Here is a 27,014-nt window from a genome sequence, read left to right on the forward strand (position 1 = left end):
ACCGGTTAGTATTATTATAAATAATGCTATGCTTTATTTCGAATAAATCGATTATTTAAACGTATACAGTATATAATAAAAAGTTTTGGGTAAAATTACATAGTTGCCATTCAGCGGGAATTTGTTGTCGGAGCAACTCCAGTTGCTCGAAAGGTTGGGTAAATGAGAAGGTAAAGTATGATAACTGCCAAATTTACTTTTTTTTTTATGGAAAAGCATTCTCTAAGGGAGAAGGTAAATGGAGAGATATTATACTTTTTCTCATTTTGAAGAAGTATCTTTACCCCTCCATGGAAGAGAAGGTAAAATAGAAATAACTGATTTTGAAATTGGCAGGAGAGAGAAGCGGCACAATCTGTTTTCATTTGCATGCATTAAGCATAAATTACTACATGATTACTTCATTCTTTTAGTTTCATATAATTGGTAATCTTATTAGTTAAAAAATTTAAGAGATTGACTTACTTTTGTATTTATATAATCTCTTTGTGATGCAATCTTTAAGTCCAACCTGTGTTCTATATTCCTTTTGTAAGCATTTCATCACAAAAGAAAGAACTTACTCTAAATGTTGATTTGTTGTTTGTTTAACATAGATAATTGACTGAAATATTACTGTTGCACTCTTGTAGAATACAGTCTAGCAACTAACATTTTAAAATATAAACATTTACCTCTTTAATATACCTTCTCCCCTTGAAGTTGCTTGCTTTTTCGAAAGGTATATTACACTTTTTGAGAAAGTATAAACATGATATACCCTTTTCATTTACCTTCTTCCCTTGGAGTTGCTCTTAGAAAGTTAGGCTGATGACTATCTAAGCTGTCTTCTTCAGGTTTTTTTCGAAAATACTCCATCCATCCCCGATTAAGAGTTACACTTTGACCAGACACAAGTTTTAAGAAATGTAAAGAAAAGTTGGTTGAAAAAGTTAGTGGACAATGTAACCCATTTTTTTATATTGGTTTTATAATAAAATGTGAGTGAATTGAGTTAGTGGAATGTGGGACATACTTACTATTTATGGTAAAAATGAAGTGTGACTCTTAATTGGGGACGAACCGAAATGGAAAAGTGTGACTCTTAATCGGGGACGGAGGAAGTAGCAGTTTTCCAAATAAATTTTCGTTAAAGCGAATTGTGCAAATGGTCCATGAACTATATATTTTGTAAGCAAACGGACCCTAAACTTTTAAAATATCTTGGATAGTTCTTGTACTGAGGTATAATCACATTCATAGTATTTTTTCACTATTCATCACAATTTTATATACTATCGAAAATGCCCTCAACCTCAAGGCATGGAGTGCAATTTTAGACTTCCATATTTAGGTACTGGATATGATATTTTTCTATCTCTTTTGAGTATTGGATATGATTTTTTTTTTATAGTTTGAATATCTGAGATGATATTTTTCACCTCATTTTTTGAGTCACTTTATGTTATCATCTTTCTTTCTTTCTCTAAAAAGGTAAAAAAATTAAAATAAAAAATATTGTGAAATTATTTAATATTATTAATTATAAAAATTAAAATTATAAATTTAATTTTACAATAACGTTATTGTAGCTAAATTTAATTTTGATTGTGATTCAATTATATTTTAATATTAAAAATTAAAAAATAAAATTTCAAATTTTAGGGCTAATTAAAAATTTTTATTTTTAATATTAAAAAAATAATCAAATCACAATAAAAAAATAAATTTAGCTACAAATTATTTTGATATTAATTTATAATTTTAATTTTTATAATTAATATATTTAAAAATTTCATAGTATTTTTTATTTTAAATTTTTTAATTTGTACTAATAGTTTAAGAGAGAGGATTTGATATAAAATGATTAAAAAATTGAAGTGAAATATCATTTTAGGTACTCAAACTATAAAAAAAGATATCATATCCAGTACATAGATATAAAAGTCCAAAAATACCCCTTTATACCTTGAAAGCATTTTTGGTGCAAAATTGTTATGAATATTGAAAAAGTTCCATGAATGTGATTACACCTTAGTTCAGCTTCAAGGACTACCCATGATAATTTTAAAGTTCAGGTACCGTTTGCGTGCGAAACGACCGTTGCATGTTCACTCTTTTTCTTTTTTTACTAAATTGAATGCATGAGATCATCTCTTTAATCTTCCCAATTCAATGTTAGGAACCAAGAGGAATAAGATTCTTACCAATTTATTGCAATGGATGTGAAGATTCAAACTTTTAAATATTTCTTTAATGGGGGATGGCTGGGGAAGAGATTGATAATTTACTCAAAGAAAAGTTGCTCGCTAAAGCTCGTACTTGTTTAGTGTAGGCAACGAAATTACACATATCACTTGATCAAGGATAACCAAAACACAAATATTTATATGCAAACAGGCTAAAGCATCCCATCATGCACCAAACACTAGCATAGCATCTGAATTCTAATAGGCTTCCTCACTATTCTTGACCTTCATCCAGATTTGTTCGAGGCCGAGGGAGATCTTCCAGCTGCACATTGTCAAGCTCATCAGGTCCGTCTCTTGGGCCAGAGCAGCGAGTTTCCCTATCACCTGGAGAAGGTCGTAAAGATAAATTTCTCTTTTCTACCACTTACATGATAATTATACAAAAACATACATGGAGGCATGGAGTGTAAGTATCTGAAGATATGATGGCCATGAGTAGGCAAAAAGGAGGGAATAAAGAAAACAAACCTCAGTTACAAGGGTGCTGAGAATAGTGTCCTTTACATCTCTTGGCATGTGTTCAACTCCTGCCATAACCAAGATGAGAGGAAGTGAGAAGGGCTATAATGTCAAAGAAGAAGATCAGCAGTATTCTGGTGCAATAACATACCAATTTCTTCAACTTCATCAGCAGCAATTTCAGAAGGAACATGCACAAATACCTTCTGCCCTTTTTGAGTGGTATTCTGCAAGTTTTCAAGGCATTAGCAAAAATCATCAAGTGATGGTTTCTGCTACATCAAGACAATTCCTATGCACAATTGAAATACTAGGAATGCAAAAAATGTATTAGTTACATGTACTGATGTGCACAAGGAGTAAAACATCAATAATTTATAGATACCTCTTGAACCTCTTCGGTAGCGTAATAGGCTTTAGTGGGTAGGCCAAGCTCTTTTGGTTGGACATCAATAATAACCAACACTGGAGTGGGGACATAGCTGAAACAACATGAAGTGTGATTTAGCATTGAGTTTGCACAGAGACACTGAATAAGCCCCTCGCACCCGACCAGTAAAGGCAGCCGAATAAGTAGAAACGACTACTAGCATCGACAAAAAGAACATACTATTAAATTGAGAGGAATCTTTTTAACATACTATGTCTTTAATGAGATCATGAACAACACAAGGCCAAGCCAACAACTCACCAGCAGATAGAAATATATGTAAAGAATCAGCCTAAAAGAAAAGAGAACAAGAAAAAGAGATCTTACTCATTGAAAAGGGCATGTACACATAGGACATTATCCTTTAGGTTTGGGCCAGTGCTATACCAGCCAACAACATGATCTTTGGCTGACATGAGAAATGTGTTAATTAGATGCTAAACTTGAATATTGAAAACAAAAGTCAAGAAAATAACAAACCATTTAGTATTCTAAACATGGAAAACATTGATTCAAAGTAGCTGCAGATTCTAGGGTCCCCTTCATCTTCTTCAAAAGGCACTGCTTAAATCAATCAGATCAATACGTTACATAAAATTGTGGCATGTGCAATCATATAATAGAACAAATTATGAGAAACACCTTTAACGAACACTAGAAGAGTAACGATTATTATTAGAGAAAATAATAATAATAATAATACTAATAATAATAATAATAATAATAATAATAATAATATTTGAATTCACAACATGCGAAGCTGCTAGTAACGTCGATGGTGCCCTTGAAGGAGGTTCCAGTGAGAACTCCGACGACGCGCTTCCCAGTGTCACGTGCCACCCGGTTGTAGTGATCGGTGACGTTGCGCAGCACCAGCAGATGCAGCACCACCTTCTCCATTTTTTGTTCTCGATTTGATCAGTAAGGATCACCTAATAGTACATTTTATAATGCATCTGCTAACTATATTTAAGAAATTAAAGAAAATCTATACCCAATATATCTCCTCTCTACTTTCTATTTTATTTTTCTTTACCCTGTCAACCTAAACATGTTAAACTTTTGAACAAGAAATGTAATAATATTAGCTAATTAGATTTAAAACATACACTATTATGAAGATGCTTATGATTATTATTGTTCTAGTAGATTAAGTAAAATAAAAAAATGAAACTATTTCAATAAAATAGAAAAAAAGAAATAAGAATATAAAGAAAATAATTTGGCCATCTTGTAGTATAAAACAATCAATATAGAATTTATATACGAAGTATTTTATATTTTAAAACACTAATTAGTACATGATACATCCTAATATTACTAACTTTAAAATAATTAAAACATATATGCGAGTATGTTAATACTTATATTAGTATTAGATTTTCTATTGAAAAAAGTTAAACGTAATAATTTAGATTAAAACTAATGGAGAGATAAAAGAAAAGATAAAGTGGAGAAGAAAGAAAGTTGTAAAGGTTATACTACTAGAAATAGATTTTCCTTTCAATAAATATGATCCATTTGTCTACTTTATCGTGGTGTATTAGGAGTAGTAGTATAAATTTTAATAGGTGATCTCTTCTGGTAAATATATATTAGCGTGCTACTGATCAGCAAAGATGCAGCGCTATAGCAATCAGTCAAAAGTTAGTATGCAAATTGGATACCGTATACAAGCATAGTCAATCAATATAACTTTCACCTATAACTAATGATAGATGTGTACCTAATTTCTACTAGTATACTAGGGGGTGTTCAGTTTGCAAGATTATATCCGAGATTATTTTTGTAGTGTGTTTGGTTTATGAGATTCAATTTCACAATTCAATCCTAGATGGATAATCATGGGATAATTAGTCTTAGCTAACCCCCTATGACTAAAAATCTAAAATAATTTCACAACTCAATCCAAGACTATATCTTGATACTCCCTCCGTCCCTGAAAATTTGCCGCCTATTTCTTTTTTTATCCGGCCCTAAAAATTTGTCACCTTTCACTTTTACCATTTTTTTAGTAGTGCACCCATATTCCACTAACTCATTCCAACTCACATTTTATTATAAAACTAATATATAAAAGTAGGATCCACATGCCACCAACTTTTTTAACCCACTTTCTATTATATTTCTTAAAATCCGTGCCGTGTCAAATAGTAACAAATTATGAGGGACAGAGGGAGTATTATTTTATCTTGGCAATCGAACGTCACCTAGGTTTTGAATAATACTCCTAATTAGGCATAGGATAGTTTTTTGGCGATAAGCCCAAATAACTTGCGAGCCCAATAACAAAACAGCCCAAAACATGTAGGTTTATGTTGTTTTATGGTGATTTATTCAGCACTGTCTTTGTATGCAGTTGTTTGCTGATTTTTTTTATGGCTGTATTCGTGTTGCAGCCTGCAAAGCTCGGGGATCCGATCTCAGAGTTCATTTCAAAGTAAATTTATCTACTTTATTCGTACTTGTTATTCTACTTGTCTTGTTTTATTGATTTTTAGAGATTTAGGCATGTATTTTATTTGAAATTGAAGATGAAGTATTGAGACCAAAAGTATTATTTGAACGAGGGGATACCAAAAAAGTTAATCTGGAATATATAATCTTTTTTTTAACTTAATTATACACAACCAAAATTTCTCATTTTTCAATTTGAAACCATATTTTAGAAACAATCACTTGTGTACTTAGGTAATTGCAATGTTTATCAAAACTGTGTTGAATTTGTTACTCCATTTAGAATGTTTATCTGAACCAATTTCCATTTTTTGATGATTTGATGGTTCAGTAAACAATGCTACATTTATAATGATCGAAGTAGATTGGTTGAGTTATATGTATGGTTCCTAGTTATGTTGCATGTGAAGATTCTATGCTAGTACATATCTTGACATTTTGTTGAAACTTGAAAGCAAGAATGATGATTAGACAATACAGCAAATACTAGTGATGTACATTTAGTAAGTGGTCGATAGCCATTACAAAAACTCTTCTTCGTCTTCTTCAGACAGAACACGTTCAAGAAACACAAATGCTAGCCTCTTATGCTCTGATCTTCTCGAGATTCTCTGACACGGTCTTCATCTGTGGCCGGGCATCCGGGTCACCCTCTGTGCACGCTAGGGCTACATGGAACGCTCCGAGCACTTCCTTCTTGGCCTGTACCTCTTGGAGCAACTTAGGGTCCACCATGTCCGACAACGGGCTCTCCTCCTCGAACCCCTTTCTCACCCATTTTACTAGGTCCAGAATATCCATAGAGGCCGAGCTAGTCGGGGAGATCTCCGGAGACTTTCCTGTAAGCAGCTCAATTAGCACTACCCCAAACGAGTAGACGTCCCATTTTTGTGTAGGACGGGCACCAGGGATCCGGGCCTCTGGTGCGCGGTAGTTGTTGACCTTTTCTAGTTGGGGGGCTTTGAGATAAGGAAGGGCGCTTCCGATGAAGCCACCGGAGGAGGAGGGGTTGTTCCCGGTGATGGTGATGAGTCGGTTGAGGCCAAAATCAGATACGTAAGGCTGGTAGTCGTTGTCTAGGAGGATGTTTGATGGCTTCACATCCGCGTGGACAAATTTCCTCGGGCTGCATTCGTGGAGATAGGCGAGACCCCGTGCTGCCCCCTTCGCGATTTTCAGTCGGATCGACCATGATAACGAGGACAACTGCTGCCCTGCCTTCCCTGTAGTAGTAGTAGTAGAATCAGAACACAACTAGAAATCTAGACATTTTTATCTAACTGAAAAACATTGTTGGTTCCTAGTCACGATCACATCTTTAGCCAAATCCTAATCAAAATCATGTCTTGACACAAAACATGGTTCCACAAGAATCATTGTCTATAGCCAACAATTTACATCATTAGAATATTTTATGACATAATCCCAAAAACACAAAATCATTGCTTGTTTTTGTTACTTCTAATTAACACCCTCCACCCTAACCACAAAGCAATCATTCACACATCTATGAAGAAAGCATATATCACATATGGCGACAAATTCTACCTAAAAGCAAGATCATGTGACCCTAAGTCCTAAGTACACGAAACCATCGTCTGCAACGAAGAAGCAAGAAAATTACCGCGAAGAGCAGAAGCCAAGCTACCATTCGAGATGAAATCGCTGATGAGAAGCTTCTCATCGGGAGCCCAATAATACGCCCTCAACTTCACCACATTCGGATGTTTCACCCTCCCAATCGCCTGCACCTCCGCCACAAACTCCTTATACCGTTGCTCGCCTCCTTCCCCCAACCTCCTAACCGCCACCGGCACTCCATTCCCAAGCACAACCTTGTACACTATCCCCAAACCACTCTTCCCCAACACATAAGCTGATGCCCTCAAAAGCTCATCCAACTCAAAGTTAAACCCCTTGTCAATAGCCACAAGATCACCCTCCCTACCACTCATCCCACCACTACCACCACTGCCACCGCCCTTTTCCGACTCCACCTCTGAGTCATTACTAGGGAAACCCCCAAATACGATGCAAGGAAAAGCACAACACCCCGCGTGTTCATCCCCCCCGAGCTTCCCTTTCCCGGTGCAACTACAACCACGAGAATCCTTCCTCTTCCAATACACATAAACCACAACCAACCCCACAACCGCCACTCCCACTGCATCAGCCACCGATATCAGTATGATCATCCCCGGTCTAAGACCCTTTCGCCCCCCAACCCCGTTGTTACCCACCAAACCATACTCCACACTACCCGAACTAGTAGTACTATTCTTGCAAGACCTCTGCAGAGGGAAGCCACACAAACTAGGATTATCCAAGAATGCAGTTGGCCCTTGATTCGAGAACGACCCCGTTTGAGGAATCTCACCACTCAGATCATTTCCTCTAAGATCAAAGCTCACAGTCAATGGCAAATTACCCAAACCATTGGGAATTTTCCCTCCAAAATGATTGTAAGACAAATTCAATGTCCCAGACAATGACTTCAACTCCCCCATATCACCCGGGATCGAGCCACTGAACTCGTTCCCGGATAAATCAAGCTGCTCGAGATTAGCCAGCTCCGGAAAAATTCCCACCGGAATCCCGCCGGAAAACCTGTTTCTTGCAAGAATCAACCGCCGCAGCTGCCGGCAGTTCTTCAAGAAATTCGGCAGCTGCCCGGAGAGCGAATTATTCGAAAAATCAAGAATCCGCAAGCGAGGGATGCTGCATAAAGAGGGAGGCAAAGGGCCGGAGAGATTATTCCCATAGAGGAAGATGCTGTGGAGAGAGGAGGCATTGAACAATTGATCAGGAATTGCGCCGGTGAAATCGTTGCCGTGCAAATTGAGGCGCCGGAGATAAACCAAGCTGCCGATCTCCGACGGAATGTAGGCCCGGAGATTCTTCCCGGCGAGGGATATTCCGATCACGCGCGGATCATCCGAGGCGGAGACGTTCGCGCACGTGATTCCCATCCAGCGGCACGGCGTGGCGTCGTTCTCGTTCCAATCGGAGAAGATTGCGGCGGCGGAGGCGGCGGATTTTAGAGAGAGAAGAGATAGGCCATCGGGGTTTAAGGAAAAAACGCGCAGACAAAAATTTAGTGCTACCAAGAATGCTGGCAAATGCAGCTTCTGTAACAACATTCTACAATCAAGAGAGAGAGAGAGAGAGAGATAAAGAGCAAAAAGCAATGATTTTTCGGCCCTTTTCAAAACCAGAAAATGAACAGAAAAGCACCCATTTTTTCTTCTCGCGCGAAATAAATGGAAGGAGGGGTTGTTCAAGGAATTTTCTCGTTTGGGTCTCAATTTTGAGAATTTTGCCTTTGAAGAAACGATTCCATAATTTAAGGGAAAGCGCAGCTTTGGCTGCCGCACTTTACACGAAGCTTTAACTGAGAAAAGAAGGTCGAATAGAAATGGAGTTAGCGACGTGGGAGTTGAGGATTTATGAGAAAAAGACTTGAGCGGGAGAAGGGGGCATGTTGCTCGGGCCCACACAGAGTGAGAGGCCATCTTTTTCTCTCACATCATTGAGAAGGGAGAGAGCTCTGTGAAGAATGAAGAGAAGAGAAGAGAAGTAGAAATAAAGCAAGACGCCTTTTTGTGCAAAGGAGTGGGCTTGATCATTGAGTTCCATAATTATGTTAAATGATGATTTTTGTTTTTTTTTATCATTAAAATTTTAAGGTTTTTATTGTTTTCCTTTTTGTCTCTTTTTGGTTAGGGGCAAAAAAGCATAACATTATTATTGTAGAGCATTTAATTGGAGTACAATTTAAAAAGAAAATAAAAGCAAACTGCAAAAACATAATGTTTTGGATATCCCATCGTTTTGGTTATCAAAATTTGCATTAAATTACATGGTAATTCCTTAGTTTCATTATGTAGTATGGGTTAATATAGGATGTAGGTAGTTATCTAAAATTTAACATAACAAATAAATATCAAAGTTACCAAATATTGAACATGTACCTTTGAGTTGTATTATGTTTTAGGCAAAGGTGCCAAAAATCTTCCATGTGAAAGTTTTCCTACAAAGATGCAACAGGATAAAGAGATGAAACATCTCCTCTTATCCTATTTTGATTGATCACTAAATTTGTGAGACCCCCACACAAAATTTCAGACATCATTTGACCTATAATTTCAATTATTTTTACCAGTGAACAAATTAAAATGCAATGAATTATACATCAAAACATCTAAAAAATGTCTAGAAATCTAAAATTATTTTGATAAGATATATTCAAGTACCAATGCAATATCTTTTTTGTCAAAGCATATTGACACTTAATATCGTGGAACTTTCAAAAAGTAAGATTTTTCCCACGAACTTTGAAATTGACAAATAATATCACGATCTTTACCTTGAGTTTGTTATTTCCCACTAATGAAAAAATTCTGGCTATATTAATAGATTGAAGAACAATTTTGGAGGGTGTGCTTCAAGAAAAACTATCTTCAAAGATTGAAAAATTTGAAGCTCTCGAAGTTTTTGTCAAAAAATTACGATTTTTTTTTTGTAAAATAGAATTATTAGCCTTAAATTTTTCATTGGTGGGAAAAAACAAACTTAGGATAAAATTTGTGATATTATTTGTTAATTTCAAAGTTCGTGGAAAAAACCGAACTTTTTAAAAGTTCATGATATTAAATGTCAATATACCTTTTATCAACTATAGTTCATATACTTGCATTCACCTTGTGTTCTAATAGTGTCACCTTCGTTATTGTGCATTATTATATCAGAGTATGTCATTAGTGATAATGATTTCCCTAGTATACAAAATCAGTTAGAAAATGTGTAAGCAACATACAATCATTAGCTTGATAGCAATGATAATACTCATTTGTACTCAATATATATGTAAATGAGAGGAATGCACATTCGTTTGGTACACACCCAATGAATTAGATACCAAGCAAAGCCTTTCATTTTACCTTATTTTACTCCCATTATTTTTTTTTTGTGTGTGTGTGTGTGTCGTATATCGTATGCTGATAAATCTTTACGTCGAAAATGGGCAGCATTTTGCAAGAAAAAAAGGGTTGGTTCCAAGATGTTTTATAATAGATTATCCAGGGTGTTGGGATCTGACTTATAGAATGATGAATGGATGCTATGAATATAGAGATGCATTAGGTTCGTTTTTTGTTGAGGAGAAACTTAAGGATGTTCGAGTATGTTCGAGTCAGTTTGAAGCATGCTCTAGTCTACATCAGCTTTTGGGAACTTTTTATCAAGCCGTTTTAGAACTATCCCGTGTTTATCAGCCTACTTCTGTGTTCGTGTTGGACAACTGTGTAAAAATTGCACTCTTTAGCGAGCCATGATGGGTTAGCCTAAAATTGCAGTTTTGTTTCACTCTTTAGCGAGCCATGATGGGTTAGCCGGATGTGTTGCTAATATGAAAGGGAAATGGTTGAAACATTTTGAAGAAATCCCAACGGTGTTTCTGCTTGCAAAAGTTTTTTATCCTAGAATAAGATTAGATGGTGTGGAGAAAATGTTGGAGATTTACTATGATGCTCTGTTTCCCATAAAAAATGATAAAACTCCGATTCCTAGCTTGATTGTTGCTAATGTCAAGAAACTCTTATATGATCTCTTTCAAGAATATAGCATGAAACATGGTGCTAGATTGGGTATAAATGTGTCTTCTTCTTCTTCGAGCCATAGTGATGAGATCCCTTTATCGGTAAGACTGCAAAACTTGTTCGATGAGTTCTCTATGAAACAGCCTAGGTGCTATGGCCCGAACCCTTATGGGGAGCTTTGAGTATATGTCGGAGTTTGATATCTTGAGGTGGTGGTCGAGGATGACTATGCAATTCCCTGTAATGTCCTTGATCGCGAAGGACATATTGACAGCTCCGGCCTTGACTGTTTCTGTTGAGCAAGCATTTGGGACGGAAGGGTACGAGTTGGACCAGCGAATGTCTGATCTCACTGAACAAGACGACTTGCATACTGTGGAGAACCAGTTGCTGCATGGGGATTGGACGAAGGCTGCGAGTCGAGGTCAAGAGAATGATTACGATGATGATTTTGGTGATATGGGTGATCCGATTTCCGATTCAGAATTAGATGATTGAGCAATGAAATGCTGCATTTGTCTCACTAGCTGATTTGATCTTCTTTTCTTCTGTTTCCCTTCTTGGTAGATTATTGAAAAGGTTAAAACTTGTTCTATTAAATATTCACAACCAATCTTCTACTTTTGTTCATTGCTTGCACATTAACCTAAAAAGAGTTAACTTTGAAAACAGAGTGTGTATAGTGCTGACTGCTGAAGATAAAACAAATTTTTAGAAATCTCTCCATATATTAATGAATAATACAACTTTTAGTATGAGATATTGATATGAGATGCAACTTTTAATATGAGAAAAAAGAAAAGGTTAAATTTGTAACTTTTTTTAGTACAACATATAGATTATGCTATTGACTAAAGAGACCACCATTGCTAATTTCTCCTTGCTGCAACTCCTTTCTCCGCTGCTCTTCCAATGGGTCAGGACTCTTCATTACTCTTCGCGTTCGCCTAAAATCACATTTAAAAAGCGAGAAAAAGTGTGAAAAATCAAGAATTCAAGCATGTAAGAAATCCATGATCAGACAAATACCTGTCTTGTGCACCGTGAGCAGGAAATGTAGGCATAAACTCCTTCGACTTCGGAAGAGGAACTTCACGGAACCAATCGTGATTAAGAGCTTCTTCAGCAGTGATTCGCTGCACGGTTTTCACATTCAAGATAAGATACTCATTCAATCTTCTGGAATATAAATGCAGATAATGTAATAGGAAAATACCTTATCAGGATCGTATGTTAGAAGCCTGTTCAGGAGATCGAATCCAGCATCGGAGAGCACAGGCGACCCAGTGAAAGACGTTGCTGGGAATTTCCTCCTCAGTAGGTTATACCTGAAACAAATGTTGGTGGTTAGAAGCAGCAGAAAATCTAACTCAACCAACTTAAACTGTCACCAATCGAGGCCTGAAGGCCAACACCAGAATCACCCAAAGCCGGAAGCCTGGGAAACAGTGGCAAAAGAAAAGAAGATAAATATTTGAGATCAACTGAGTAAGAATTGCATAAACAAGATAAGGATACTTACTTATGCTTCACAAAGTTGACCTTCACTCCGGGGAGTTCTGAAAATCCGGGCCAGATGGTCTCATTTGGAGTGCCGAGGATCTTGAATATCTGCAGTTTCACACCAAAAATAATCTACTTAGACCACATTAGATTAATTACCCAGCACTAGGTCACCAGTTTCTCATGTGTAATGTACAATAAACGATGACATTTCTGTATGAGCAGAGGTAGATTTACCTTGTCCAGTTGCTCAACCTCTGTCTTCCCATTGAATAGTGGTTCCTTTGATAATAGCTCAGCCATGATACACCCCAGAGACCACATATCTATTGCCGTGGAATATAGTTTGGCACCCAAAAGAAGTTCCGGCGCCCTGAAAGTGAACATATTATTTATTTTTCCGATTGAACCAGACCTAAAAGATAGAGACATGGAATGCTAATAACCAAAAATAAAGCAGTAAAACAAGTAGGGTAAACTGCCCTCGCCCCACCCCCAAGTCGAAATGTGAGATATAACGGTTGCTATAAATGATGCTAACCTGTACCAAAGGGTGACTACCAAATGGGTATATGGTTTCAAAGGGCTGCCATACTGACGAGCTAGACCAAAGTCACAAATCTTCAGCTCACCACGATTGTTTAAGAGCAGATTGGAAGTCTTAAGATCTCGGTGAAGCACCCAGTTGTCGTGGAGATACTTGACGCCTTCTAAAAGCTGGAGCATCAAGCATTTAACTTCACTTTGACTAAAAGGTTGCTTCATAGTCTCCATCAACGCTTTAAGATCATGTTCCATGTACTCCATAACCATAAAAATGCTATCAAGGTTGCTTCCCACAACCACTTCTTTGACATCCACAATTGAGGGGTGATCAAAAGATAGAAGAATGTTTATTTCCCGGAGTGAGGTTAAGGGAAACCCTTCTCTCTCTTTCTCCATCTTGACCTTCTTCAAAGCAACAATTTCTCCAGTTTTCTTATCCTTGGCCCTAAACACGACCCCGTAAGTACCCTCGTCTATCTTGTTGAGTCTCTCGAACTCGTCAACACTTCTGCAACCTTGAAGCATATTAATCCTTTGCGGGGGTTGTGCTGGATCTGTTAAAATAGGAGAGTCTGGATAGTCCTCAGATTCAGATTCAGGCTCGTTTATGCTAGAACCATCACGATTGTAATCATCACCAGTCTCCATGGGATCATTATTGTCATCATTGTCTTGGTAACTATCTCTACTGGAAGATCTAACACGTTCCTCTGACCTTGAGGACCTCCCTCTAGCCGTTTCAGAACCTTGTCTGGCCTGCCCAATTTCTGGACTTACTGATTTACTATGCTCTGAACAGGATTTGCTCCTTGGTTTAGGCATACTTTCATTGTCAGAAATCTCACCTTCATCAGATGGAGACTCAGCATCACTAGCCCAACGAGAAGATACTATGGTTCGTGTGGGTGCGTAGTCATCTTCATCTACTTCCCTCTGATCTCCTTCATGTTGCAGTGAATATGTTTCGGCAGGGACTTCAGCTGTACCAGATCTCAATCCACCACCGGAAAGTGATGCTACTAAATTAATCGCACAGTCATTAATTTCACCATCATCTGCGGGGGCAGAAGTCTTTTCATTGTTACTAGGTTTAGGTTTAGGCTGAGGACACTGGTAATGAGACTTGAGCAATTCGGGTGATTCAACGATAGGATTAGGCGCACTATCCAAAGTACTCCTACTCTTGATTGCTGCATTTGTCTCCCTATCATCTCTATCCCAAATAATTGGTGAGAACTTCCGCTTCCTGGTCTGCTGAGGAGATAACCACCTAGAAGTTTTCATATTTTTTGAATCAATTTCTCTACTAGCTAGCATTCTCGAATCATCTGCCTCGTCAGACCCATCACTATAAAGCTCTCCCGGCTCTCGATCCACAGCTACTACTGCAGGCTCGCATTTCCTTCGCTCACCACCACTACTTCCAGAATCACTTCGACTAGAAGTGGAGTGGTATCCACCATTCATTTCTGTGGCATCCTTCTGTCTGAGCTTGCCCTTATCTTCAAGGCTAGCTCGACCCTGAGCCTGTTGCTGACCCTTCTCATAGTCCCGAGCTCCATTCCCATCCAGTTCATAATCGCCTCTTCTAATTCCATTTTCCTTCTTCAACGTCTCAACTTCACTCTCGCAGCCCCTATATTCATTTTCTCTGTAACCACCACGTTTTCCAGCAGCCATGAATGTATAATTATTCGAATTTGTCGAAAAATTTACACAAAACCCCAAACCACCCAATATTATATTTTTCCTTACAAAAAAGCCCTAAATCCCCAAATTCAATACAACAGCTAAGGAGTACAGAATCGAATCACAAAAGGAAGCAAAACAACTACTATATCTCCATTTTCAAACTCAAAACTCAACACAGATCTGAAACAACATGAAAACCCATACCACAAACACCCAGCGCCTCACCGATCAATAGCCTTCCAATTTCCTTTTTTTTTCAATTTTTCCCTAACAATACCAAACAAACAAATCGAAAGATGCAAAAATCTCCAGATGTCAAGCGAAAATTGCCGACCGAAACAGAAAACCCTAGAAATACAAACGCTAAATGACCTTCCTCAGTCCTTCCACTCTCCGCGTCCAAAATCAGAGACTTACCGATCGATCAATCGGAGCTTGCGGCGGCGCTCGGATAATTCTCTAGCGATGAACTCTGGAGGCGGCGGAGATTCAGCCAAAGGTAGAAGGAAAGAGTGAGCGTTGAAAGAGAGTCTAATTATTGCTTCTCTTTTGCTATTTACTGTAATTGTTTTTTCTTTTTTTTTTGTGGATCGGTTTGCGCTTTCGCTTTCAAATCTTGGCCGTTCAAACAGCCCGCGCAATTTATTTTAATAAAAAAAGAATTATTTCGAATTACTAGAGATTAAAACTAATTTAATATGTTATGATAATTTAAATTCATAACATATGGGGAGAGAGAGAACAAGCATTGAATTTGTTTTGTAGTTCCAATACAGAAAGAGCAAGAAAATAATTATGGAGAGATGATTAAATTCATAGTAGTACTTGAAATGGAAAAGTATATAATGCATGATTATAGGTTGATGAACTTAGTCAAAAATGTGGCAATTAAATAATGAGGAATGATATGTTCCATACCTTACGTGGGCTCCTTATGTGAGCACCACTCTCATTTGACCAATTTTTAACGTTTTTTGTTTTAATTTATCTATTTAGTTTGATTCTAATACATTGAAAAAGGTTATTGTAATTTTTTATTTCACAAAATTCATAAAAATCAAAGCTTGATTTATTATTTTATTCATTTATTTGAAATTATAGAGAAACGAGCAAATCGAGCTTTGATTTTTATGAATTTTGTGAAATTAAAAATTGCAATAACATTTTTTAATGTATTAGACTTAAACTAAATAGATAAATCGAAACGAACAACGCTAAAAGTGTGTCAAACGAGAGTGGTGCTCACGTAAGGAGCCCACGTAAGGTACGTAGCATATCATTCCTCGTTAAATCATTACTTTGTATTTAAGTGCAAAAATGGGAAGTATTAAAAGATGGAGTAGTGAGTAATTGCGATCGGGAAACTTTTGAGCGTGTGTATTCATAATTTGTACTATTTGAATGTCATTATATCTTGAATAGCTATAACAAACCAAAATATTTTCTTATAAAAAAATTATTCTTGAGTTTTATAATTGCACAAAGATTAGCTATAATAAGAAAATAAATCTTAGCTTATTTGAATTTGGCAAGTGTCGGGATTGTATTTTCAGTATTTATTAGGCTCCATAAGCCAATAACTATGGCAAATATTCTAACATAGTTAGATCTTTTTAGTTGAAATAATGTGATACGGTAAAATAAAAAAACAAAAGTCCAATACCTTCTATTTCTTCACTTTTTGATTGCTCTATTTTTTTTTTCAAAGAGTGATGGAGGCAAAGTTAAAGATCAAATTATTTTTAATCCAATTAGATTTGTAAGATTATATCCGAAATTAAATATGCAGTGTATTTGGTTTATGAGATAACTTAATCCTAGATGGATAATCATAGGATAATTAGTCATAGCTATCCCTTATAACTAAAATAATCTCAAACTCAATTCAAGATTATATTTTAGAGTAAAGGTCAAATGTGGTCCCTAACATATGACCGTTTTATCAATTTAGTCCTTAATATTATCATTTTGATTATTTGGTTCCCCACAAATAAACTCGGACCCGAATCGGTCCTCACTTCACAGAACCGTCAAAAAATAGACGGTGATTGCAATTTGACTATATTAAATTACTAATGGTAATTAATTATACCTAATTATAATTCTTAATTCCTATTAAATTACAAATTATTCATTTCATTTTGCAACTAATACTATCTTTTTTCCAATTTTGTTAATAGAAAAAGAATTATAATTAAGTATAATTAATTACCATTAGTAATTTAATATAGTCAAATTGCGGTCATCGTCTATTTTTTGACGGTTTTGTTAAGTGAGGACCGATTCAGGTTCGAGTTTATTTGTGAGAGACCAAATAATCAAAAAGATAATGTTAAGGACCAAATTGATAAAACGATCATATGTTAGGGACCACATTTGGCCTTTACTCTATATTTTAATATTATTTTCTCTATGAAACCGAACGCCACCTTAGTGTATTAATCGTTGCCAAATTAAAAAAGTCGTTGGCCGTCAATTTTTACTGCCTCCATCACTTTCAAGCAAAAGATGCACTAAATCGAAAAGTTTGTATTCAATTATTTTGAAAACCAAAATCCAAATACTCAACCTATTTTGTTTTATTTGAGAGAGAAGGAAGAAGGATAGTAAAGAATTATCTGTTGTTTTTATATCCAAAAATATGTTCCACAGTGTGCAATTTTCAGTCACTGGATTATGGCATGTCCTATAACAATGGTAGCTTTCTCCCTACAGCCAACTCTGCTATTCACATTTCTTCATAAACTGGAATTCAAGAATATGCACTCCAAAAAAAACCTAATCTAATCTTCGTTTTTACGAGTCTGGTGCACCACCACGTCTGCGTAGATATTAGAGTCAAGAAATCATCAGGCTCGGGCACCATAGTGAAAGAGGAAATGGCCTGCTGCTGCTGTCGCCATTCCCAGCGTCGCACCAGCAACAACCTGCAAAGATTTAAAAAATTTCGTTGTAGTTTGTGAAATCTAACTGAGAATCGGATAGATTTCTTGATTAAAGATTTTGAGAGCACTTTGGTGTCTTATTTTTGTGCTGCACTGCTGAAACTGCCGAGGAAAGAGTAGAGTCGAACCTGAGGAGGAGTGTGGCCAAGAAGCTCGCGCAAGGGCCTGCTTTCAGCGAGAGGGTGTTCAGATGGAAGCTCGCATATGATTTGGTTCAAAACCTGATGTTTTCCCAATATGCAAAGGCATTAGGATCTGTACTGGTTTAAATCTAGGAAGAAGGCGGGGGAGAAGCTAGGAACGAACCTCTGCTTGGCGCCCAGCGTGCAATCTCACTCCAGTGGCGTCATACATCACCTACCACGGGGCTCACCACGTTAGATTACGCGTATGTGAATATGTGAATACACACTATTTCAGACAAAGTTATGTGATCTTAATTTATGCTAACTTAAACTATGCAACATTTTAGCAGTAACTAAAAAATTCAGAAAATGGCTTTTTGAGATTAAAGAAATACTAGTAGGGATCAAATTCATACCACAAATGCCATGATTAGTGCAACGGCAAATTGTGATCCTCCAAAACCCTCTTGGAAACCGATAGCCACTGCAAGAGCAGCAACGGTTGCTGAATGGGACGAGGGCATGCCCCCGGAGCCAACAAGTTGCTTGATATCCCAACGGTCTTCCCTATACCTGCAGGACTACCATGGTCGTAAGCCTATTATAGCTCCAACGCCGTAGGCTGTGTGTCTGATCCTTTCCTATTTCAAGCATCTAGTTGTGTAGACGAGCCGGGTTGATTCAGTTCATACACAAGCATGTATACAATCTCCAAAATTAGAAGTAAAATTAGGGCACAATCTAATTCAGCTTATATCATCTCTGAGCTCTAAACATTATGTCTTAGGCACAATCCAATTTATGCATGATCCAAATTCCCAATCCTCTCCTTCAGCAAAAATTCTTCATTGAAATTCACATAAATAGGTGCTCATATTTGATCAGAAACAGTTCAGAAAATGAATATTCAAACAACTCTTTGTAAAAGAACAGATTCCAGCAACAAACAACATTCTACAATCACAGATAACCATAAACCTAATTTTACCCCCAAAAAATATCGACCATGAAATTCAATGATTCATCAATAATTAGGGCACAAACACACATTAATTCGCACATATACTAAAAGGGGGAATGGAGAAGCATACCATGAGGACAAAACCTTCAGTGACTGCGCAATCGCAAAGGCGAAAAGAGCTGACATCAACGGAAGATTCGAAAAAATCGAATTGGAAGGATACGACGTCTCCTTTCTCGTCGCATGTGAATCTACTGATCTGCCTCCTTCGTCCATCCCAAAATTTCTGCTTCTTCTTTTGTTCTATCAATTTTAACCTTCAAATCTTGCCCCGTGGGCTGCAAAAGATTTGATTTTTTGTTTCGAATAGAAGATAAGAGAATTTCTTGTTTGGAGAGAGAAGGAGATGGAGAGGGAGAGCGGGAGACGGAAGCTCAAAACTAATTTTTCTATAAAGAGAAGAGAAGGTGAAGCGTCTATCCTAACTAAAGAAACGGTCAGCAAAACAATTTCTTTTCCCTTTTTTTGTTCCAAAAAAGGTAAATTTAACTAACTCAATAACGTATTTTAATAAATCTAGTATCCAATTTTTTAAAATAAAAAATATTACCCTCTTCGTCCAACAATAGGAGTCCTATCCCGGTTTTTTCTACATCCGTCCCTACTGCAGCTGCCATGGCCACCACGACGCGTGCTCAACTCTCGAAGCATCGCCTAAGCATCTCAAAACCTCATACATCTCCTCTGTTCTAGGATGTGATCTATCAACAGAGTAAAAGCCATGAATCATCCCCTCAACCTCAATCCAACTGCACCCGGCCGCCTTATAACCACCCCCTCCGGTTAAATCCGCCCTAACCCTCCTCGCCTCGTCCCATTTCCCCATCTCGCCGTGTAAATTAGCCAACATCGCCCTATACCCTCCGTTGCCAGGACTCATCTCCACAAGCTTCCCCACAGCAAACTCGGCCAAATCTCCACGCCTATGGATCTTGCAAGCGTTGAGCAATGAGCCCCAAACCACCTCATCCGGTGGCACTCTCATCCCACTCACAACCTCCAACGCCTCCTGAAACCGCCCTGCTCGCCCAAGAAGATCCACTAAGCACCCATAGTGCTCAATCCGAGGCTCAATTCCGAAATCCCCAACCATCATAGCAAAATATCCGCACCCTTCCTCAACCAACCCTCCGTGAGTGCAAGCGTTCAACAAGCCAACGAATGTGATTGCATCAGGCTTCAGCTCTTCTCGCCCTCGCCTCATCATGTCTTGGAATGCAGCAACCGCTTCATTGCTCCGGCCATGCAATGCATAACAGTTTATTAAAGCATTCCAAGATGCCAAATTTGTTTGATCAGACATCTCAAAAACAGTTCTTGATTTATCAAAACTTCCACATTTCCCATACATGTCAATCAAACCACTCGCAACAAACAAATCTAAACTATGTCCACTTCTATACACATATCCATGAATGCACCTCCCAAACTGCAGCATTCCACTGTCCCCCAATGCCGACAAAACGCACACCACCGTGCCTTGATTCGGCCTATTCGCTCCGCCTAAAACCATCCTCGTGAAAAACTCAATAGCCTCCGAAAACAATCCATTCTGTACACATCCAGCAATTACACAATTCCAAAACGGCGTATCCCTAATACCCTCCGGCATCTCTTCAAACAACAGAATCGCATCCCAAACCCTCCCAGCTCTCATATACCCCGAAATCATCGCAGTCCACGACACCACGCTTCTCTCAGGCATTTCATCGAACACCTTCCTCGCAACTCCAATTTCAGCTCCACACCTCGCGTAAGCATCCATCACTGCCGTCTGCACAACCGGGTACCCACAAAACCCCAATTTAACTATCTGCGCCTGAACAGTTTCCACCCCGTGACACCTCGCCACCTCCGGCCACGATTTCAAGACAATCGAGAGGATAAATTCGTTCGGCCTCGAGCGATTCTCACGGACCATGTCGCGGTAAATCAGCGCGGCTGCTCTGTGGTCGGTCGCGCAGGCGCAGGCGTCGACGATCGCGGTGTAGAGGTAGATATTGGGCGAGGGGAATTTGTCGAACAGGTGGCGTGCATAGGTGAGGTCGCGGAGGCGAGTGGCGCAGAAGCGGATGAGCTTGAAGGCGTACAAGTGGATGTGGCCGTGCCCTAGCGTGATGAGATGGGCGTGGAGCTGTTTGAGGTGATTGAGATTGCTGCATTTGGCGAGAATCGCGCAAATATGGCTGTTGAAGGTGCAAGAAGAAACCATTCGAATGTACTGTATTTATATTTGTTGTTTTTTTCAGTACGGATTTACAGCATTTGTTGTGATGGTTTCTTTCATTACTATGATACGAATTTGTGACATTTGATTACCAGTATTTTGGACAAAATAACATACTCCGTTAAGCTAGGATTTTAAATGTGAACAAACAAGTTAAGATAAAAATTTATAGATTAGAATATAGGATAGTGATAAAATGCAAACTTATATATTGTACAAACTCAAAATTCTTCCACATAGCTTCAACACAGTTTCAATACAATATCAACACAGTGTAAAATTTTAAGATTTTAATGTCAACACAGTTTTGAATTTGTACAATATTTAGAATTTTCATTTCATCGCATCCCTTTGAATATAATAGTATACTCTATATAAAAATTGAGATAAAAGAACACATTTAAAAAAAAAAGGCTCTACGAATGTCTGGTTAAAGAAGAATTGGCAGTTCTAGTGTTTGAATCAGATATGGGCTTATTGTCCAGTTTCGTTTCCATTATTTTCAAATCGAGAATCACCGGTTATCTATCAATTTGGTCCATTGAAATTACCGGGAAAAACCATCGGTTAGCATTTCAAAAACAAAAGCGCTGGTTGTCGTTCCACTTCCATCGAAATAGTAACAATGGTTCAGAATCACTGGCACCCTGAGTAATCCAAGATGTTTGGAATCATTTTCCTCATTAGTTATTTTTTTCTGAAGTAAGATCTATCTAAGTGAAACATGCTCTTCATTGTCGAAACTACACATAGGCATAGCCCCTTATGCCTTGTATACTATTCTGCTTTCTCATTCCCAAGTAAAATCAATTCATATCCAAAAATCATTCGTCCCAACTCTAAATTTTTTTCAAAACTATTACAAATTACATTTTTATTTGACAAAAGCAAGTTTTAACATAACTAACAAATGGACAAGCAATTGAATAAGAGAGCTTCAAGTTGAAGCAAATGAACCGAATCAATATAACAAAAGAGCATAAATTTAGGCATATCATGTTAATGGTTCAACAATTAAAATGAGATTAACAAAGAAAAAACATAACGCAATTAGTCATTCAAGAAATGAAATCAAATTTGGTAGTAGTATAATTTAGCAATCACATTATACTGAATTACACCAATAAGTATATTTTCAGTTTGTATGATCTCCCAATGCATAAATATGACCTTCATGTGTTAAAAACTTCAATCAAATACAACAAGAGACTGTAAATCCACCAGAAATGAACATTTCCAGTGTAATCAAGGAATACACTGAACAAATCTGGAAATAACAAACCGCAATCAATCACCAAAACATGACAAAATGAGAGGCATGTGTAAAATTGTGATTCCATATAAAACTCAAATCATTGTCTTATGATAAATTCAGTCTCATTAACAAAAAAAACTTCATAATTCAAACTACAGCAAAAAAAAATGGAACCAAACGCTGTATGATCGCTTCAGAACCTGAGCTTTGAGAAAAACCAACGGTTCTTCCCGGTCTTGAACCTCTCCTCGAACCTGCTCTTCACCTCCTTGCACGCGGAGACCTTCTTGTCGCGCGAGACGAGCGCGTCCACGGACACCACGTCCTTGAGATCCACGTCGAGCGTGTAGCGCGTGGGCATGATGTGGTTGTAGTTCACCAGCTTCACGAACGCCTTCACGCGCGACTTCTTCGCCTGCTTCTTCGCCGAGTCCTTGCGGATGACCTTGCTCGGGTACTTGGCGATGCCGGCGACGAGGCAGTGCCCGTAGGGGCGGTCGCGAGTGCCGTCGTCGAAATTCCTCACGATCGTCGCCTTCTGGCCGGCGTAGCGGCCCTGGAGGAGGACCACCGCCTTGCTCGGCTTGAGGAACTTCACCATTGTTGGATTTGGGGCTGCTTCTGTGTGCCGATCGGGAATTAGGGATTTGGTAGAGATTTCGATTGCGTTTATATATGAGTTTGGGGGAAATGGTTCTAGGGTTTTTAATCAGGATGGGCCTCGCTAAGTGGGCTGACTCTATGAGTAACAACGTTCAAATTTCAATAGATTTATTTAAGTCGCGAGTTTTAATAACCAAAAAATAAAATTAGAATCATGCCCAAAGCTCAGAGCATCTCCAACGGCGGATGTCGCGGTAGGACGTCGCGGAAGTCCTACCCGACGTCCGCTATTGTGGAGCAAAAGATCGGACACGCCCGTCCCATTAGCCCGTCGGATGTCCTCGCGACGTCCTACCTGACGTCCGCCATTGTGGAGGGGGTCGGACGTCCGAGTTAAAATTTAAATTTAAAAAAAAAAAAAAAAAAAACTCTATAAATACGGCTCTATATATACGGCTCGTTAAATTTCGTAAATTTGAAACGTATAAATTGAATAATTGTGATTTTATTTTATTGCGGGAAGTCCTAATGGAAGTCCTACATTGTGCAGTGGGATGGGAAGTCCTAGTGACGTAGCAGAAGGTTTTTGTGGGAAGTCCTAGTGAGAAGGGCACCACCGAAGATGCTCTTAAATTATGTTTTGTTCCAACAATAGTCTTTTTTAATTGTGAAAAACAATCTCCTTTTCTATTTTAATTTTTCCTAAAAAGTTAAGTTACTACTACTATTTTTAGCCAACATTTCTATATTATTCCAATATTATAGAACGGAGGAAGTACAATTTTTACTACTCCTATATCATAATAATGCTATGCTTGTTTTATGTTAGAATAAAATGAAATCGACATTTAAAATGCAACTTCTAGCTAATTGTTGTTAGTTCAATAACTTCTAAACTCCACCAATTTCTCTTACTCTTTATTTTTCACTTATATTCTACTCAAAATGAATGACTTAAGTAGTGGTGGTAAAAAAGTTACCTGCGGGTATCCGTACCCGATTTTAACCAAATTTGTTGTCCCAACCCTAAACCCTAAACCCTAAAAGTTACTCTACAACATATTGAGATTGACCGATACCTGTGTCGGGTATCCCGTACCCGACATTGTGGGTACCCGTACCCAACCCGAAACTCAAATAGAAAATTTGAAAATCCTAATATCCGACAATATTCCCTAATTTACTTTATTAATAATGATGGTAAGCTTTGAATAGATTGAGAATAAAAGTGAAGGGACATTTTATGATAGTTACGGTGAGTTTTCAATTGTATGTTCTTTGGTACATAAAAATGTTTCAAAAGAACTCTTAAAACTCTTAGATTCTATTAAGTGGAGTATTAAAAGATGGTATATGGCTAATACTAATAATATCAGACATTATCGAGATTAACGAGTATATCGCTACCCGCAAACCTCTAAAACACGCTACCCGATCTCATCCCATTTTCTATCATCGTCAGATAATAGATACCGATACCCGACAAATAGCAGGTCGAAATGAGAATTACCCATTCTCCGCTATCCATTTTGTCACCACTAGATTTAAGTTTTTAAATCACGACACAAAGACAGAGAAGTGATAGAATATGAGAACAGGCCCAGAGCCCAAACCAAATCAAAATTTCATCCTTTTCAAAACATAGGATCAGATTTTTTTCTTCTGCTCTCATTTTCCCCAAAAAGTTTATCTTCCCTCTCAAATTCTGGTAACAAGAATTAATGTTAGTAGCATAATTTAGCTGAAATGATTATCTACTCAGGCCCCCTTCACCACCCTGTTCTTCCTCCTTGCACCAAATCCTCCCATTTCCGGCCACACAAAAATCTCTCCCTAACCAGCCACAGCCACACCGCTTTCCAATACTTACCAATGACTGCTCGTCGCGACCATTTGCTGCCACCCCTTTCCGCCGGCTCGGTATTTATCTTCATTCTTCCAAACTCAAGTAGTTTGAATTTCTGGTTTTTGTGTTGCGTGAAAAAAACGGATTCTTTTATTTTCATTGCTTTTAGTTTATTTTTTATTATTTGTGATTCATAAAGTAGATTATTTCCTGATTACACCTTTTTGCAATTGCTGTTTTGTATGCAATCAGCCTAGTTTTTTTTTTTTTTTTTTGAGAAATGTCAATCAATCCTTTTCCCCCTTTTGTGGCACCTAGAAGAATGAATGAGCTAAGTTAGGTAACATGAATTAGTTTTGTCTCTCCTTTTTGTATGTTAGTTTGCTTGCAATAAGCAAGAAATTCTTTGTTGTTGAGGTTGTGTGATATTCCTTGCAGAATGTGAGTGAAGATACTGATGATATGTATGATGACTTATTCGAAAAGTATGGGAAGGTGGTGTTCAAGAGAAATGACCAAAAGTCTGTTATAGCAGAGGTTGATGATGATGCCGAAAGCTTGTCATGTGAGTTTCGTACTTATATGTGCACCATAAGTATGGTTATCGGATATTCGATTGCATTATCTCGCCAGATATTTTAGAGTTTTGCTACACTTGTGCTCTTTTGGTAATGCTAGCTTGCAACAATTATGTGGAGTGTTATGGCATAGCACTTACCTTGAATGTACTGTTTGTTGTCTCGCGCGTGTGTGTATGTGTGTTGAGAGTCTGCAAACACATGGAGAAGCTCAAAAGAATTCATTTTTAGTAGCATATCGCTTCAAAATTGGCATTCAGCCTGCTCATCTATTAAACCTAACAATTCTAGTCTCTTTGGTCGGGCCGAGCGAAATGGTTCCATTGCATCCTTGTTTTGCATTTACAGCTCCTTGGAGAAGAGGGGTATACCCGGATTCATGTAATGTAATGAGTTCTTAGGTTCCTTTTTCACATATTCCACGTCTTGTGAACTACATCGTTATCCCAATAAATGTGTACAATGAGGAGTATATAGCTGCTTCTCTCGAGCTAGAATTACAAATTAACCGACAGTCTCTTGTGGTTGATGCAGTTGCTGTAGCACTGGCCAAGGTTGCTAGTGATGTAAAAGCAGCAGATATAAAGCTTCTTTTTGTAAAACCTCTAGTTTACTGGACTCGGTTTTTCATCATCGCCACTGCATTTTCTCGACCTCAGGTTGATGCTATTGGGTAAGGCGCTTACTTTGTCATCTAATCTTGTTGACAGTTCAGTTAATTTATCGCTTATTATACGTCATCTTACCTGAAGTATGATTTATGTTTTTATTCTAGTTCCAGAATAAGAAATTTAGCTGAAACAGAATACGGGAGAACCGCAACTGGAGATTTCAAGCCCAACTCTTGGACATTGCTAGACTTCGGTAAGAGTCTTGGGTTACAACTTTGATTGTGGTTTTCAGAAAAAAACAAACTAAGCCTACTTGCACGAGTACACTGCAAATTTATCGCAAAAATGCTCTAAAAGATGAAAAGTAATAGTATCTCGGATATGGTGGTTTTCTACTTTTTTATGCTTCACCTATATGGTGACTGGCATTAGTGTTCAGCAGCCCTTTTCATATATGAATGCCCTTCTGTAGGAAGTTCAGCCTAGGATATGATCGACCTGTCTCATTTTGTGACACGAGATTTTAGCAAGTGTTCATGTAGTGCTTGAAAACTTGGCCTGCTCACTGTAAAATTTATGCTTATTTCAGGTGATGTAGTTGTACATATATTTCTTCCACCACAGAGGGATCATTACAACTTGGAAGAGTTCTATGCAAATGCAACGCCTATCGAATTACCTTTCGAGGACCAGCAACCTTTCCGCAATTGAAATGTAATCAGAAATTATGCTCAGTTTGAACTCCATATGATTATTAGACCATCAAAGTTGAAGAAGATTGCGTATAGGATATGTCACACACGCCTTTGTTGTAGCAATTGATTAAGAAGAACATTTATTCAGAGTGCATTGTGCATTTGTGCTTCATCAATCAATTTACTCTAAAAT

At 37.8% G+C, this 27,014-nt stretch overlaps 7 protein-coding genes across 11 annotated transcripts; 1 reads left to right on the top strand and 6 right to left on the bottom strand.

Annotated features, from left to right (window-relative positions):
- Positions 1–2,426: 2,426 nt before the first annotated feature.
- Positions 2,427–4,020, bottom strand: LOC125194728 (26S proteasome non-ATPase regulatory subunit 7 homolog B-like). The gene is made up of 7 exons (XM_089062303.1): positions 3,873–4,020; positions 3,601–3,681; positions 3,448–3,529; positions 3,076–3,172; positions 2,842–2,917; positions 2,700–2,758; positions 2,427–2,555 (listed from the first exon to the last, which is right to left on the bottom strand). The coding sequence occupies exons 1-7, from the start codon at positions 4,018–4,020 to the stop codon at positions 2,427–2,429; spliced, it is 672 nt and encodes a 223-aa protein (XP_088918429.1).
- Positions 4,021–6,025: 2,005 nt separating this feature from the next.
- Positions 6,026–9,127, bottom strand: LOC125219322 (receptor protein kinase-like protein ZAR1). The gene is made up of 2 exons (XM_048121271.2): positions 7,202–9,127; positions 6,026–6,800 (listed from the first exon to the last, which is right to left on the bottom strand). Exons 1-2 carry the CDS (start codon positions 9,087–9,089, stop codon positions 6,163–6,165), a joined length of 2,526 nt encoding a protein of 841 aa, XP_047977228.2. The 5' UTR covers positions 9,090–9,127; the 3' UTR covers positions 6,026–6,162.
- A 2,746-nt stretch (positions 9,128–11,873) lies between these two features.
- LOC125219879 (cyclin-dependent kinase G-2-like) lies at positions 11,874–15,456 on the bottom strand. Of its 5 annotated transcripts, XM_048121971.2 has the most exons (8): positions 15,333–15,434; positions 15,120–15,182; positions 13,219–14,874; positions 12,915–13,050; positions 12,697–12,785; positions 12,391–12,502; positions 12,204–12,310; positions 11,874–12,121 (listed from the first exon to the last, which is right to left on the bottom strand). In XM_048121971.2, the coding sequence occupies exons 3-8, from the start codon at positions 14,688–14,690 to the stop codon at positions 12,019–12,021; spliced, it is 2,019 nt and encodes a 672-aa protein (XP_047977928.1). In that variant the 5' UTR covers positions 14,691–14,874; positions 15,120–15,182; positions 15,333–15,434; the 3' UTR covers positions 11,874–12,018. The 5 variants fall into 5 exon arrangements, with proteins under 5 accessions (XP_047977928.1, XP_047977926.1, XP_047977925.1 ...); XM_048121969.2 differs by having other exon boundaries at positions 15,120–15,454; XM_048121968.2 differs by having other exon boundaries at positions 13,219–15,182; positions 15,333–15,435.
- Positions 15,457–17,519: 2,063 nt separating this feature from the next.
- LOC125222294 (uncharacterized) lies at positions 17,520–19,222 on the bottom strand. The gene is made up of 5 exons (XM_048124814.2): positions 19,077–19,222; positions 18,402–18,558; positions 18,167–18,217; positions 17,989–18,081; positions 17,520–17,842 (listed from the first exon to the last, which is right to left on the bottom strand). The coding sequence occupies exons 1-5, from the start codon at positions 19,220–19,222 to the stop codon at positions 17,765–17,767; spliced, it is 525 nt and encodes a 174-aa protein (XP_047980771.1). The 3' UTR covers positions 17,520–17,764.
- Positions 19,223–19,607: 385 nt separating this feature from the next.
- LOC148934443 (Pentatricopeptide repeat (PPR) superfamily protein) lies at positions 19,608–21,338 on the bottom strand. Its single transcript, XM_089056651.1, has one exon. The coding sequence runs from the start codon at positions 21,216–21,218 to the stop codon at positions 19,608–19,610; it is 1,611 nt and encodes a 536-aa protein (XP_088912777.1). The 5' UTR covers positions 21,219–21,338.
- Positions 21,339–22,552: 1,214 nt separating this feature from the next.
- LOC125222295 (large ribosomal subunit protein eL27x-like) lies at positions 22,553–23,149 on the bottom strand. The gene has a single exon (XM_048124816.2). It carries the CDS (start codon positions 23,087–23,089, stop codon positions 22,682–22,684), a length of 408 nt encoding a protein of 135 aa, XP_047980773.1. The 5' UTR covers positions 23,090–23,149; the 3' UTR covers positions 22,553–22,681.
- A 1,538-nt stretch (positions 23,150–24,687) lies between these two features.
- LOC125222596 (Lojap-related protein) lies at positions 24,688–26,968 on the top strand. The gene is made up of 5 exons (XM_048125300.2): positions 24,688–25,011; positions 25,376–25,502; positions 26,050–26,188; positions 26,291–26,379; positions 26,716–26,968. The coding sequence occupies exons 1-5, from the start codon at positions 24,838–24,840 to the stop codon at positions 26,835–26,837; spliced, it is 651 nt and encodes a 216-aa protein (XP_047981257.1). The 5' UTR covers positions 24,688–24,837; the 3' UTR covers positions 26,838–26,968.
- Positions 26,969–27,014: the final 46 nt, after the last annotated feature.

This window comes from Salvia hispanica, chromosome 1, assembly GCF_029641045.1.
Source record: "Salvia hispanica isolate PSC_SH4W2 chromosome 1, Shi_PSC_v1, whole genome shotgun sequence".
NCBI classification, from domain to species: domain Eukaryota; kingdom Viridiplantae; phylum Streptophyta; class Magnoliopsida; order Lamiales; family Lamiaceae; genus Salvia; species Salvia hispanica.